This window comes from Barbatula barbatula (assembly GCF_947034865.1).
Source record: "Barbatula barbatula genome assembly, chromosome: 24".
Taxonomy (NCBI): Eukaryota; Metazoa; Chordata; class Actinopteri; order Cypriniformes; family Nemacheilidae; genus Barbatula; species Barbatula barbatula.
In genome coordinates, this window is record NC_136787.1 from 3,853,165 (window position 1) to 3,867,351 (window position 14,187).

A 14,187-nucleotide genomic window follows, 5' to 3' on the forward strand; every position below is an offset into this window, starting at 1 on the left:
CACCAGCCTCCTGCATCAATTGAAATGAATCCATATTTTACACCACGGACAATAAACAACCTTGTAAAGTATATAGACTCAATTATATACGTGTAACTCGGACACTCTGAAGAGTTCCCTGAATATTCATTCAGAGCTACACATGTTATTTCTCAATATGTAATTGTTAACATAAGTTAGTGTACCACTGAAATGAATAACTGTATCGACTTTAACTTACTTTAACAAGGCTTAATAAATCTATGAAATAAATATATAAAAACGATATTGTTCATTGTAAATTCATGTTAGTTAATGCATTTACTAATGTTAACAAATACAACATTTTATATTGTTACCCTTTTTGTAATTGACCAAATATTTAATAAAAATGTGTTCTATAAGCATAATTTACAACACCATACTACACTTGTTTTTGATTAATATAGTTAGTATGTCACCTGTGCATACTACACAGTAAAATGTTTGTATTTCTAGATAATCTACATTTGCCCATATGTCCAGTAAACAAAACAGCAAACTGCAATGTAGCAGGCATTACTGTTTTTTGAAATGTTAATAGTAGAATAATGTTTATAATGCATTAATAAAAAGTTAAATGTAGTATATACTGCACATAAGTCAGTAAGTAGTAAGCTAGTTTTCTTGAGCGTACTTTGCCCCACTCTATAGGCACACAACCCCTGCTTACCTCCTGCTGCCATGTTATTTCTGTTCATAGTCTCACACTGCCTCCTGTAGGAGACCAAAGGAAATGTGTGTTGCGCTGTCTTGAGCAAATATTTGCTTGGTGGACTGGGAGATAAAGAGATCCAAAAGACCGAACTGTAATTATCTTCCATAAAATCAGTTGTACAGCTGAACAGATTTGGTCTTTTTCCTCAAACCTCTTTATGCATTAAAGATGAGATGTGTTGAGCAGACCTGACATTAGACACCAAAGGCACACTAATAGCAGTTTTTATATAGTTATATTGAAAATAATTTGCACTATTTACCGAAAATAAAATGCCTTCTTTTTTAAGTCTTTAAAAAACATTTCATTTTAGCCATTGTATTATTATATGTGCCAGGATAAAAATTGTCAAATCGTCCTCACAATGTCACAGTGCTATAATGTAACACCAAGATAAGATGCATGAACACAATTTTCTACTTATTGCATCTGATCTTTAAGAAACTAGACTCGACCAAAATCTTTTAGAAAGTGTTTCTAGTGTATTTACAGTGTTAGCCATAATCAAAGTTACACTTATGATTTACCAGAATTATACACTGTATACTTTTAACAGACAGTTCTGTAACAATGTTAAATTCAAATTGTCACAGATGTTTAAAGCTAACATTTCATTTTTTTGCTATAGACTTTTTTTACTATAGAGCTCATAAGTGTTATGACATGATTTCATGTTTGTTCACCCATAACACATAGCAACAGCATAGCAGTGCACTCAAAACATACCACAGAGTAAAGTCCCTCACATTGACTTAAGTATTTATTAATGTAATTATTCTTAAAATACCCTTAAATATTAGTCAGGGCTGGCCCAGCCTCTGTCTATGCAAGATTTTAGACTGCGCCCCCTATAAAAAATTAACTTAAAATATCAGAACATACCTTTTTTTAAACCAAAATTCTTATTTATTTTAACATAACATCAATTGTAATAGGAAGTAAATAAATGACAACAAGTATTTGTAATAAAACAAATTCAAATTCCCTTTCAATTGTTCGAAAATAATGTTGAAAACAAAATAAAACAGATTGTTTTCTCAATAATACTGTATTTTAATATTAGTGCATATTTAATATTTCATTGATTATTATTTTTATTTAGATAAAGGTTAATAAGAAATATTTTAAAAACATTTTGTCAACCTCTGCGCAAATGGTGTAAAGACACACATACAAGCTTATTGTATTGTTTTGAAGTTTCTTAAATAAATGGCGAGGGCTTGTCACAGCAAACACACTTTCCAGTTCACTAAGTTGTAAGCAGTCTAAAACAGCATGCAGTGTCTGTGTAAATAAAGCAAGTCTATCCGAGTGCGATACGACCTTCAATCCAGGAGTCCAGTATGGTAAGCAGATGGGCTTACAACGATGCCACAGGCATTAACATGGTCTAGGAGCATCTTTTGACATTTGAAGTTTACCTGCTCAGATAACACTAGCTAGTTTCCGTTACACATACATATTTAACACATTAAGATGATTAATTATAATTCGCGTTAAAGCTGTTCATATGTCGTTTTCTTTAGCGCTTATCGTCTGGCGCCCCTCTTGCCGTTTTACACCTTAGGCAACCGCCTATGCCACGGGCAGGCCCTGTTTTTAGTCTTTTGAAAATCTCTGTGAAATCTTAACTGAATTCAATGGTTGAAATGAATTATAAATATTGCGGTAATATTTGGTATTAGAGCCCTGCACGGGCCTCAAAGTTTGGCGCGATATAGCCTGGCCCTTGTCCGACATCTTCTCAGAATTTTCAGCCAGAGCACATGTGTTTTTTACCTCCCCCTTATACAGCATATTACAGTCATTTGAGTAGTTTAGTTTTGTTTTAAATGGCAAATTATTCATATTATGCTTTGTTTTTTATTTAATTTCATTTAAAAACATTTTCTGAGGATTTTTTGTTTGTGGCTCAGATGCTGAACACATTTGATTTCCAACCATGCCAGTGACCCGGATTTAAGCGCATAGTGCGCATGAGACTGTTAAAACTGTTGCAGCCATTAAAATAATTTTGTTTTGTTTTCAACGGTAAATTTGATTCTTAAGTAATATAATACAGTAAGGAAACAAAATATGTTTTGAGAATCTTGTTTGTTTCTCAGGCACAGAAAGCTGTTTGATTGCCAACCGCGCCAGAGACGTGGATTTAAATGCATGACGGGCATGAGTCTGTTTGTTTAAATTCCATATTCAGCTTCAGCCGTAAGAAAAATACTTAGGTTGCATGTCACTATGTGGCACGTATCCAGTGTCCAAGCAGGACTAATGGCACAGAGAAAAAGGCTCGCGTTTTGACAAGAAAACTGTCCCGAAGCCCGGCCCTAAGAGCATACATTTATCGGGACCCATCAGAACCAGCCAGGGCTCTATGAGGTATTACAAGTAAGTAATGCTGTATTACAATGATAAGTACGCACTGACAATCATCACCAAGAGAAATGACAAAATGAAGAGAAAGAATTACACTACAGTGATGAAAAGTTGTTGAGGATTTAACAATGATAGTAATTTTATAATGTGAATAATGGTTTTACAAACTATTTTCGTTTTATTTATCCGAAATGCTATTCCTGTAAAACAAATAGTTTAATGTTTTAACTGACTGTTTATGTGTAAACATTTTGGGCCAATTTGATTGTATCGGGAATGTAATTCTACATAGACTATATTGAAAAACTCGAATAATATTATAGTATATAGTAATCTTCAATTGATGATTCAATATGATTTTTGGCATACTCAAGCCGCCCTTATGAAACAGTTTCGTTAAAACATAGTAGTACGCATATGTTTGAATTGCATCAACAATATTTTTTCCAGTGTTGTGCAAATTTGAGTTTTTGTAATCGGGAGGGGGCCCTTTGTATATTGTTTTATACAGATGTTTCTATAGATTAGTTTATGTTGGAACACCATGCCCAAAGTTGGGAATAAATGTATTTATTTCAATGTTTATTAGTGATGAAAGTACAACTTAAGGTTAATCTTGTTAAAAAATTAGCTACATGCGGAGACTTCGGTAAAACTTCCTCAGCATCAACCTGGTGAGTGAACAGCAAGATGAATGATGAGCATAGACAATAAAGGTAATTCAATTCAGCTCTTTTATTCCCAACATGAATTCATTTATGGCTGTTTCATTTAATTCATGTAAAGTAACATCTTTATTGGGGGGGAGGAATTGATACCTTAGGCTTGTGACTCTGTGAGTTTTTCTCTATTAGCGAAGCTGCTACTACATATCAGGCATTAAATGTAACATCTCATTTGTGTTTTTATTGCTCTCATGTTAAATATAAGTGTATTAATAAAGCAAGTGAGTATACAGTACCTGTGCACGTGTCGTTTCTGTCGCATCTCCCCTTAGAGGCTCTGCTGCAGTGACGGTCCTGCGCGCATTTCTCTGAACCGCCACAAGATGGCGGAGCTTATCGGTGAATGCGATATTAGAAAACAGATACCCGATAATGGAAAATTGATTAAATATCGGGAAAATTATCGGGAAAACAATGTATCGGTCGATCTCTAACATAAATACAGTATCTATTTCAGTTGTATTCTTTATTATTATTATTATAACCTTTATTTTACCAGGAAAAACACATTGAGAGGGTCCAGGCCATTATTTTAATGCAAGTCACACGGATTGACAAGAACCATTCATCCATACATACACACATCAAGATTTCAAACACAAAACAAATTAAAAGAAGTTTTAAACAAAAATCTAACAAAGCATCTACAAGCGGTAGATCGAAGATTGTATCCTCCTACTTGCTTTTTATATAGTTCTGATTCACAAATGGAAAGGAAAGCGCTTTGTCAGTTGTGTTGGCTCTGAAAGGGGGACATGTTCTCCTCTTTATGCTGACCTTTATATTATATGACGAGTCAAGACTGAGGAGTCATGACTCAACGGCTCATGAAATAATCATTTGTTGCTGACTCAGAACTTTGCTGCAGAGTCTTATGGGGTTTTTCGGAGTGTAAAAAGTGCTAGCCTAAGAGCAGATTCAACCTTATTTGATATATAACTGCTTCTTTCCTGAGGTGGCTACTGGTTTCGTGGGTTATGGAAGGTAGAAGGTGCTGTGGTTAAGAGTTTGAAACAGGGGTTGGAAATCAACTGCATGCCAAGCACATGTAGTTAGATGTTACATTAATTCCAAATCTAATATTATTTGTTTAGTTTTCAAAAATATTTAAGGCCAGTTTGAGTTCCTGCTACAAAAGACATATTAATCCTTGCATCAGCGCTTATGCAGTTGGCACTCAGCGAGGTGCTGAAGAAATGTTGCCGCACAATCTTTCAAAAATGTCGGTCGGTCTGTTTTAGGCTGTGTTGTGTGCCATTTATCATACTTTAAAACTAAACATGAGAAGATCAGAGGCGCTTTGCAGCACCACAAAATCTGCCTGTAAAAGTTGTTTTAAACACACAGACCAAGAGCCAACTTAGCAAAGCATCTCACCGGTTTGGTACCGAAAAATTACTCCTGCCAAAGTATGACTCCCTCCATTCCTCATCCCAACCCGTTTTAGAATTTAAAGAGTGACATGTATGGCCTATGTGCTTGATAATATTATTAGACTTCAGATATAATTTAAAGAGTGGCGCGTGGGACGCGATGTGCCGCGTTTCATTCCGTTATTCCCAAACATATATATATCTTGCAGTCTCTATGATGAAGTTTATGTACAATAAAGAAATGAAAACTATTTACAGTATGTACATGGTACGGCAGGTTTTAATGAAAAGCCCTTTTTCTAACAAGGAGTGTTTATAAAAGGAAAAATAGCTTAAAGTGGATGAGTGAAGTGAATTTGTTGTGATAGCAGTATGTGTGTTCTCTATTCACAGTGGATGGGTCAAATGCAGAGGACTTATTTGAAGTATGGGCTACCATACATTGAGAAAAACACCACTTTCATCTAAGGTGCCTTTGTTACGGTGTTATGATATATTCAGGTACTGAGTAATGATAATTAACTACATGTACTTACTATGCAGTAGGGTTGGGGTATGGATTAGGGTACACTATAATAAATACATGAAACGTGTAACAAAGTCACCTTAAAATAAAGTGTTACCTAACACTGTCAATTTTATGTTACAGTGTATAATATTTTGTTTGAGACAGCTCATGAAAATGACATGCAGATATCAAAATCATGAGCAAACCAAGATTCTTGTGCTCTCTGTCCAGATGGTCATCATGGCTGGGACGGTGCTGCTGGCATACTACTTTGAATGCACAGACACGTTCGGGATCCACATTCAGGGTTTCTTCTGTAATGACGCTGACCTGATGAAGCCCTACCCCGGGGTAGAAGAAAGCAGTTTCGTCCCTCCGCTCATTCTCTACTGCGTTGTGGCGGCTGCACCCACAACTGTTGTAAGTAATATTGTTTCTACAAAAGGCAATGTAAAGGAAAAATAAATGAGCACCCAAAAAACAAGCAGAATTGTTGCATAATGTCTAACTATATTCTGGTTATTTCTAAAGATCCTTCAAGGAACACATTGTGGCTAACTGTGCTACGAAAATGCAAAAATGGGCGCTTTGTGACAAATGTTTGTAGGTGCTAGATATTAACACCAGAGGGCACTGCAATATAACAGTTACAGCTAATAACAATAATGTAACCATCATAATGTTTTATGTAATCTTCCTTTTTAAAGGAAGACTACATAAAAGTACTTAAGGAATATGTAATTGTGTTTGTTGTATTACTTTATTATTTTTTTATTTTGTGAATTATAATGATAATCTTATAATGATAATTCACAAATGGGAAATTCAATTTAGTCTCTGGAGTGGAGTTTTATTGTGTGATGTCACTGGTGTCCTAGTAGTTTAATAGTCACAAGGACCATAAAACATCAACCACCAACGACAAATGAGAGAGAATGTCTTCCATAGCTTTTGAAGAAATAAAAGGATCATTTACGTTCTACTGCCTTCTGTTCTTTTGAGTCTCAGATTTTATAAAACTGACAGGTATTTTGGATTAGATCATACAGCTATTGGGATCTACATAATGTGTTTTTTTTATCAAGCATTATTGATTATATAATTATTTTGATTATAATGTAATTGTAAATCATGATTTATTATTAAAGCCACTTTTATTTGTGGATACTATAATGCCCTATATGGGCAAATTTATCAAACTGAAGTCAGAATATTTGTTTTAACATTTAGCAGTTCCAAGTTATTTTTACTTTGGACATTGCTTTACTAGCCTCTGTTGGAAGTCTTGGCAATCTTGAATTTTCCGTCCCCATGGCATAAAATGTTCTTGCCGGCTATGTTAATGTCCACTGCACAGCCGACAAATTAAGCACATCCTTTACATTTGGTGACTTCGGAATTGGTCGGTAGCTAAAATATGTGACTTCAAAGTGACCTATGAAATGCCTCTCTGAGTTTTATATTTCAGGGAATCGTTCACCCAAAAGTGTCAATTGTAATTTTTTCTCACTTTCGTTCTATGACTTTATATTTTAGGGCTTTAGAAGACTTTTAAAATAGCACATACTTTTAAGTTATGTGCATGACCTATATTGTGAATCATTGTTCTTTTTGGACCTTGACAGCATTTAGTCACCATCCACTTTAATTGCATGGCAAATAGCTACCCGTCTCTGTGAAAGTCATACGAGTTTGGAATGACAACAAGGTGAGTAATTGGTGCGTGAAAAATATTTAAGTGAACTTTTCTTCTAAATATATAATTTATTACTTTCATAAAGAGAAATACGTCTGCTTATTCAGATTTAACATATGATTCGTGTACTGTAAAAGAATGGTGCATCCAGAACAGGCAAATATATGGTTGAGAGAAAGAGTGCATTTCAGAGTGCAAATGTTAAATCCCTTGCTTAGAATGTTAACAATTTGATGCTTTACACCAATAGAAAAACTGTATTTCATTTGTCTTCCTGGTCTATTAGTTTTGGAATATATTACGAGCATGGATGTGAAACTTGAACAGCACATTTCTCGCTCTGAAGGGAATTGTTCATCTGTTAATTCATACTAAATCTTAAGCATTTGATATGAAAATACAACATTTGATTATGTGATTTACATAATGTATCTTCATACAAACTGCATGAAGATTTTTGGAATCAAACAATGTTGTGTTACATTAAAAGATTGCAGTTGTACAGTCATTTTCCCGAGATTTAACTGAGATTTCTGTGCCATTTTTTATTTTCTCTGCATGAAAAATCCTCGCAATATTCACAAGAGTAAACTGCAGCAATTTGAAGAATAAATATGTTTATATACAGTGGGTACGGAAAGTATTCAGACCCCCTTAAATTTTTCACTCTTTGTTATATTGCAGCCATTTGCTAAAATCATTTAAGTTTATTTTTTTTCTCATTAATGTACACACAGCACCCCATATTGACAGAAAAACACTGAATTGTTGACATTTTTGCAGATTTATTAAAGAAGGAAAAACTGAAATATCGCATGGTCCTAAGTATTCAGACCCTTTGCAGAGTATTTTGGTAGAAGCACCCTTTTGATCTAATACAGCCATGAGTCTTTTTGGGAAAGATGCAACAAGTTTTTCACACCTGGATTTGTGGATCCTCTGCCATTCCTCCTCGCAGATCCTCTCCAGTTCTGTCAGGTTGGATGGTAGACATTGGTGGACAGCCATTTTCAGGTCTCTACAGACATGCTCAATTGGGTTTAAGTCAGTATTAACCAATATCACAGCCTGAAACTATATTTTTTATGTAATCCTGTTTTCTATCATATTATTATAAACAGGATTTGTCAGGTTTCTTAAGCGAAAAATTCAACAATGAAGTCAAAAGTAGTGCATTGTGCACTTTTATTTTAAAAGAACTGGCTTTTAAGCCAAGTAAGATTTGGCTTGCAACCACTTTAAACAAGTAATGTGCTTTTTTACAACAGTATTTCCAACATAGTAGCATGAACAATTAAAACATTTCTTGTAAATCTCAACTTAAACATTAATGTAATCAAATTCAATATAAAACCAAAGCTATCTGCCACTGCCAGGGCATTAACGTTCTTTCTTGTTTGATATAGAAAAACAAGTTATAATGATTATTGATTTTATCGCTAAAACATAAGCTCTCTTTTAACACAAGGTGTAAAAAGTACTGTATTTAAAGTCTATTTAAAGGTCCAGTGTGTAATTTTGATCTATTGATGGAAATGCAATATAATATACATAGCTATGCATTCAGAGGGTGTAAAGAGCGTACACAATGAAGCGTTATGTTTTCATTACCTTAGAATGAGCTATTTCTATCTACATACACAGCGGGTCCCTGTCGCGAAACAGAGACGGATACAATTGCAAGTAAAATAATGTTTAATTGCTGGTCAGATGAACACAGGTCAGGGACAAACACTCAGAGGAAGATGACGCAGAGACTTCAATGGGCAACCCGGGAATGGCGTGCGGTGCTTGACGAGTACAGGAACCAGGAAACAAAGAGTAATCCAGACAGCGTGAAGCACGACGAAAAGTTCCACGAAGACAGGATCCACACGAGAAGACGAGAGCAAACACAGGAACAGGACAAGACACCGGGGAAGCCACAACGATCTGACAACAAGAGATGAGAATGACTGCACATATAAAGGGAACGGGAATTGAACCCAGCTGGCGACACTAATCAACACAATGAGTAACCACACCCCCACACAGAAACCCGAACACATCAGAAATGACACAGCAGATTCATGAACCGTGACAGTACCCCCTCCCCTAGGAACGCCTCCTGGGGTTCCCAGACAACCCTACCTGTCGATTGTAATCATCGATAAGGGAGTGATCCAGGATGTCTCTAGCAGGTACCCAACTTCTCTCCTCCGGACCGTAACCCTCCCAGTCCACCAAGTACTGAAATCCGCGTCCCCTCCGTCTCGAGTCCAGAATACGATGTACCGAATAAGTAAGTTCCCCATCTACGAGTCGCGGCGGGGGGGGGGAACGGGGGCAGGCGGATTAATGTGAGAATAAAACACGGGTTTGATCCTTGATACGTGAAAGGGCGGGGTGAATTCTCCTGTACGCTGGAGGGAGTTTGAGTCGGACTGTCACCGGACTAATAATCTTGGTGACAGGAAACGGGCCGATAAATTTGGGAGCTAACTTGTTAGAAACGGAGCGGAGAGGAATGTTTCTGGTAGAAAGCCACACTTTTTGACCCACGACGTATACGGGAGGCTTTGACCGGTGGCGATCGGCCTTAGCCTTCATGCGCCCCCCCGCTCGGAGTAGAGTCTCACGGGCTCTAGTTCAAGTGCGGCGACACGTCTGGACGAAAGCGTGAGCGGAGGGGACCGCGACTTCGGATTCCAGACTCGGAAAAATTGGTGGCTGGTAACCTAAGCTACACTTAAACGGAGAGAGGCCCGTAGATGACACTGGTAACGAGTTATGGGCGTACTCCACCATAGAAAGTTGTTGGCTCCAGGACGAAGGATTCTTGGTTACCAAACATCGCAACATTCTCTCAAGATCCTGGTTGGCCCGCTCAGACTGACCATTGGTCTGGGGATGATAACCCGAAGACAAACTGACCGTAGCCCCCAATAATTTGCAGAACTCCTGCCAAAATTTGGATACAAACAGGGAACCCCTGTCAGAGACCACGTCCGTCGGGAGGCCATGTAACCGAAAGACATGATCAATGACCGTGACCGCTGTCTCCTTGGCTGAAGGTAATTTGGGCAAGGGGATGAAATGTGCCGCCTTCGAAAACCGGTCCACTACGGTTAAAACAACCGTCATGCCACTGGAGGGTGGGAGGGCGGTAACAAATTCTAGCGCGATGTGGGACCAGGGTCTTGAAGGGACAGACAGCGGTCGAAGTAACCCATCCGGAGGCCGGTTAGATGTCTTACCAGTGGCACAAACCGAGCAAGCCAAAACAAAATCATATAATAATATCGTGAGCCATTAACGGCCACCAGAATCGTTGCTTAACTAAATAACTGGTGCGAGTCACTCCCGGATGACAAGCCACGTTGGAGCAATGACCCCACCGAACAACGTCGGACCGTAACCCCTCCGGAACAAACAACCGATTCGGTGGGCAGCCGGGCGGAGGCGTTACCCCTTCTAAGGCCGACTTGACCTTCGACTCGACCTCCCATACGAGTGTGGAGATAACTACTTTCTCAGGTAAAATGCACTCGGGAGTCACCGGGCGTTCGGATGGATCAAAAATACGAGATAAGGAGTCGGGTTTGATGTTCTTGGAACCCGGGCGGTACGAGAGAACAAAGTCAAAACGTCCGAAAAAAAGTGCCCACCGAGCCTTCCTGGAGTTGAGTCTTTTAGCAGATCTAATATATTCAAGGTTCTTGTGATCGGTCCAAACGATAAAGGGCACCACTGAACCCTCTAACCAATGACGCCACTCCTCCAACGCTAACTTGACTGCCAACAACTCTCTGTTACCAATGTCATAATTGCGTTCGGCAGGCGATAGTCGATGAGAAAGAAACGCGCAGGGGTGCATCTTGTCATCTGAGGAAGCGCGTTGTGAAAGCACTGCTCCTACTCCCACCTCTGACGCGTCGACCTCTACCACGAACTGACGTGTGGGATCAGGGGTGACAAGAATGGGAGCCGAAACGAAGCGACTCTTGAGGTTGGCGAACACTGCCTCGGTAGTGTTCGACCACCTGAACGCCGTTCGGGGGGAGGTCAAGGCAGTCAGAGGCGCGACTAGTTGGCTGAAATTGCGAATGAAACGCCGGTAAAAATTGGCGAACCCCAGAAACCGCTGTAGGGCCTTACGGGAATCTGGACTTGGCCAATCTACCACAGCCTTAACCTTGTCACGATCCATACGCACTCCCTCAGAGGAGATGATGTACCCTAGGAAGGGAACAGACTGTGCATGAAACGCGCATTTCTCCGCCTTGACAAAAAGCCCATTCTCTAACAGTCTCTGGAGCACTCGTCTGACGTGTTGAACGTGTTCCTGGAGAGACTAAGAAAAAATCAATATGTCATCCAGGTAAACATATATGAATTGATCTACCATGTCTCTCAACACGTCATTCACGAGTGCCTGGAAAACCGCTGGGCTGTTGGAAAGCCCGAAGGGCATAACCAAATATTCAAAGTGGCCTCTAGGGGTATTAAAAGCGGTTTTCCATTCATCCCCCTTCCTGATGCGAACCAAATGATATGCATTACGTAAGTCCAGTTTCGTGAAAACGAATGCTCCCTGCAACCTCTCGAAAGCTGAAGACATCAACGGCAAAGGATAAGAATTCTTTACCGTGATGTTGTTCAGCTCTCGGTAATCAATGCAAGGACGCAGAGAACCATCCTTCTTCCCCACGAAAAAAAGAACCCCGCCCCCACAGGAGAAGAGGAAGGCTGGATGAATCCAGAGGCTAGAGAATCAGAAATATATTTCTCCATGGCCTCCCTCTCGGGAACAGAAAGAGAGTAAAGTTTGCCCTTAGGCGGAGACTTACCTGGCAGTAGATCTATCGCACAGTCATAGGAACGATGAGGAGGGAGAGAAGCAGCGCGAGACTTACTGAACACCTCCTTCAGGTCGAGGTACTCTGCGGGCATGTTAGACAAATCCGCTGCCTCACTCTGAAACACAGAACCAGACACAGAAGTACAAGCAGACACCAAACAGGACTCATGACAGTGGTTACTCCATGTGGAAATAGTGTTAGTGCACCAGTCGACCCGAGGATTGTGCAGAGTGAGCCACGGGTGTCCCAGAACCACTGGGGCAAGTGGTGAGTCCATGAGGAGAAAGGATATGGTTTCAGTGTGATTGCCAGAAGTAATGAGTGTAAGGAGTTCAGTCGAGTGGGAAATCCGGGGAAGTTCTTGTCCATTGAGTGCGTTGACTGATATCTTGTGAGTGAGAGGGGTGATGGGAATCTGAAGTCTGACTGCGAGTCCAAAGTCCATAAAATTACCCTCTGCTCCCGAATCCAGCAGTGCTTGAGTGCGGTGCGTGGAGGTTGCCCATCTCAGTCTTACCGGGAGGAGGGTTGATGATGGTGATGATGTCTTCTCGGCGGAGATCCCACCCGATAGTAGCCTCATACTTACTACCGGGCTTGATCTTTTACTGGGCAGGAGTAGAGAAAGTGGCCAGCCTTGCCACAGTATAGGCAGAGTCCTTGGGATCTCCGCCTCTCCCTCTCCTCCCGGGAAAGCCGAGCTCTCCCTACCTGCATGGGCTCATGATCGGAAACTGGGCTGACCGCGCTCCCACCGCTGGTCCGTGGGTCTTCCGTGTGGTACTGGGGTCGCCTCTGATGAAGGTGGGAAGCCACACGATTCAGGCGAGACTCAACCCTCAGAGCGAGCTCCACCAGGCCATTCAGGGTCCTGGGAAGGTCCAGGATGTAAATCTCCTTCAGAACGCGGTCAGCCAGCCCATGCAGGAACATGTCCCACTACGCCTCCTCGTTCCTTGGCACTCTGCAGCCAGGGTGCAGAACTGGATGGAATAGTCCGACACCGAGCCATCACCTTGGCGTAGATCAGCGAGTAATCTGGCTGCCTCCTTACCCGCTACCGCTCGATCGAAGACTCTTCTCAACTCTGTGGAGAGTGCCTGGAACGAGGCGCAGCAGATGTCTTGATTCTCCCACACCGCCGTTCCCCAGAGAGCCGCCTTCCCCGACAGTAGAGTCAGGACGAACGCCACTTTAGACTGTTCGGCGCAGAAGGTCCGTGGCTGCAATGCGAAATGCATGGAACATGCTGTGAGAAACGCTCGACAATATTTCTCTGGCGTGGGCAGACGAGACTGATGTTCTTGCGGAGGCGGGGGGGGCTGAACGGGCGGTGTGGGCGGCGCAGTGGGAGCTCGAAGAAGTTGTAACTGTTGGGTGAGCTCGGACACCTGCGTCACGAGTGCTTGAACCGCGCGACCTGTATTCGCAATCTCTTCTCCTTGTTGATCCATTCTAGTGGTACTGTGCGCGAGGAACTCATTTAAACTGGCCGCACTTGCTGCATCCATGATGGGTCAGATCGTTCTGTCGCGAAACAGAGACGGATACAATTGCAAGTAAAATAATGTTTAATTGCTGGTCAGATGAACACAGGTCAGGGACAAACACTCAGAGGAAGATGACGCAGAGACTTCAATGGGCAACCCGGGAATGGCATGCGGTGCTTGACGAGTACAGGAACCAGGAAACAAAGAGTAATCCAGACAGCGTGAAGCACGACGAAAAGTTCCACGAAGACAGGATCCACACGAGAAGACGAGAGCAAACACAGGAACAGGACAAGACACCGGGGAAGCCACAACGATCTGACAACAAGAGATGAGAATGACTGCACATATAAAGGGAACGGGAATTGAACCCAGCTGGCGACACTAATCAACACAATGAGTAACCACACCCCCACACAGACACCCATACACATCAGAAATGACA

General features: G+C 40.9%; 1 protein-coding gene across 1 annotated transcript in view; it reads left to right on the forward strand.

The window, feature by feature from the left end:
- The window catches only part of plppr1 (phospholipid phosphatase related 1), a 60,382-nt gene that overhangs the window by 35,571 nt on the left and 10,624 nt on the right, over positions 1–14,187 (forward strand). The window contains exon 3 of the mRNA XM_079449461.1: positions 5,947–6,135. Coding sequence (XP_079305587.1) covers positions 5,947–6,135 — 189 coding nt within the window. The remainder of the gene's footprint in view (positions 1–5,946; positions 6,136–14,187) is intronic.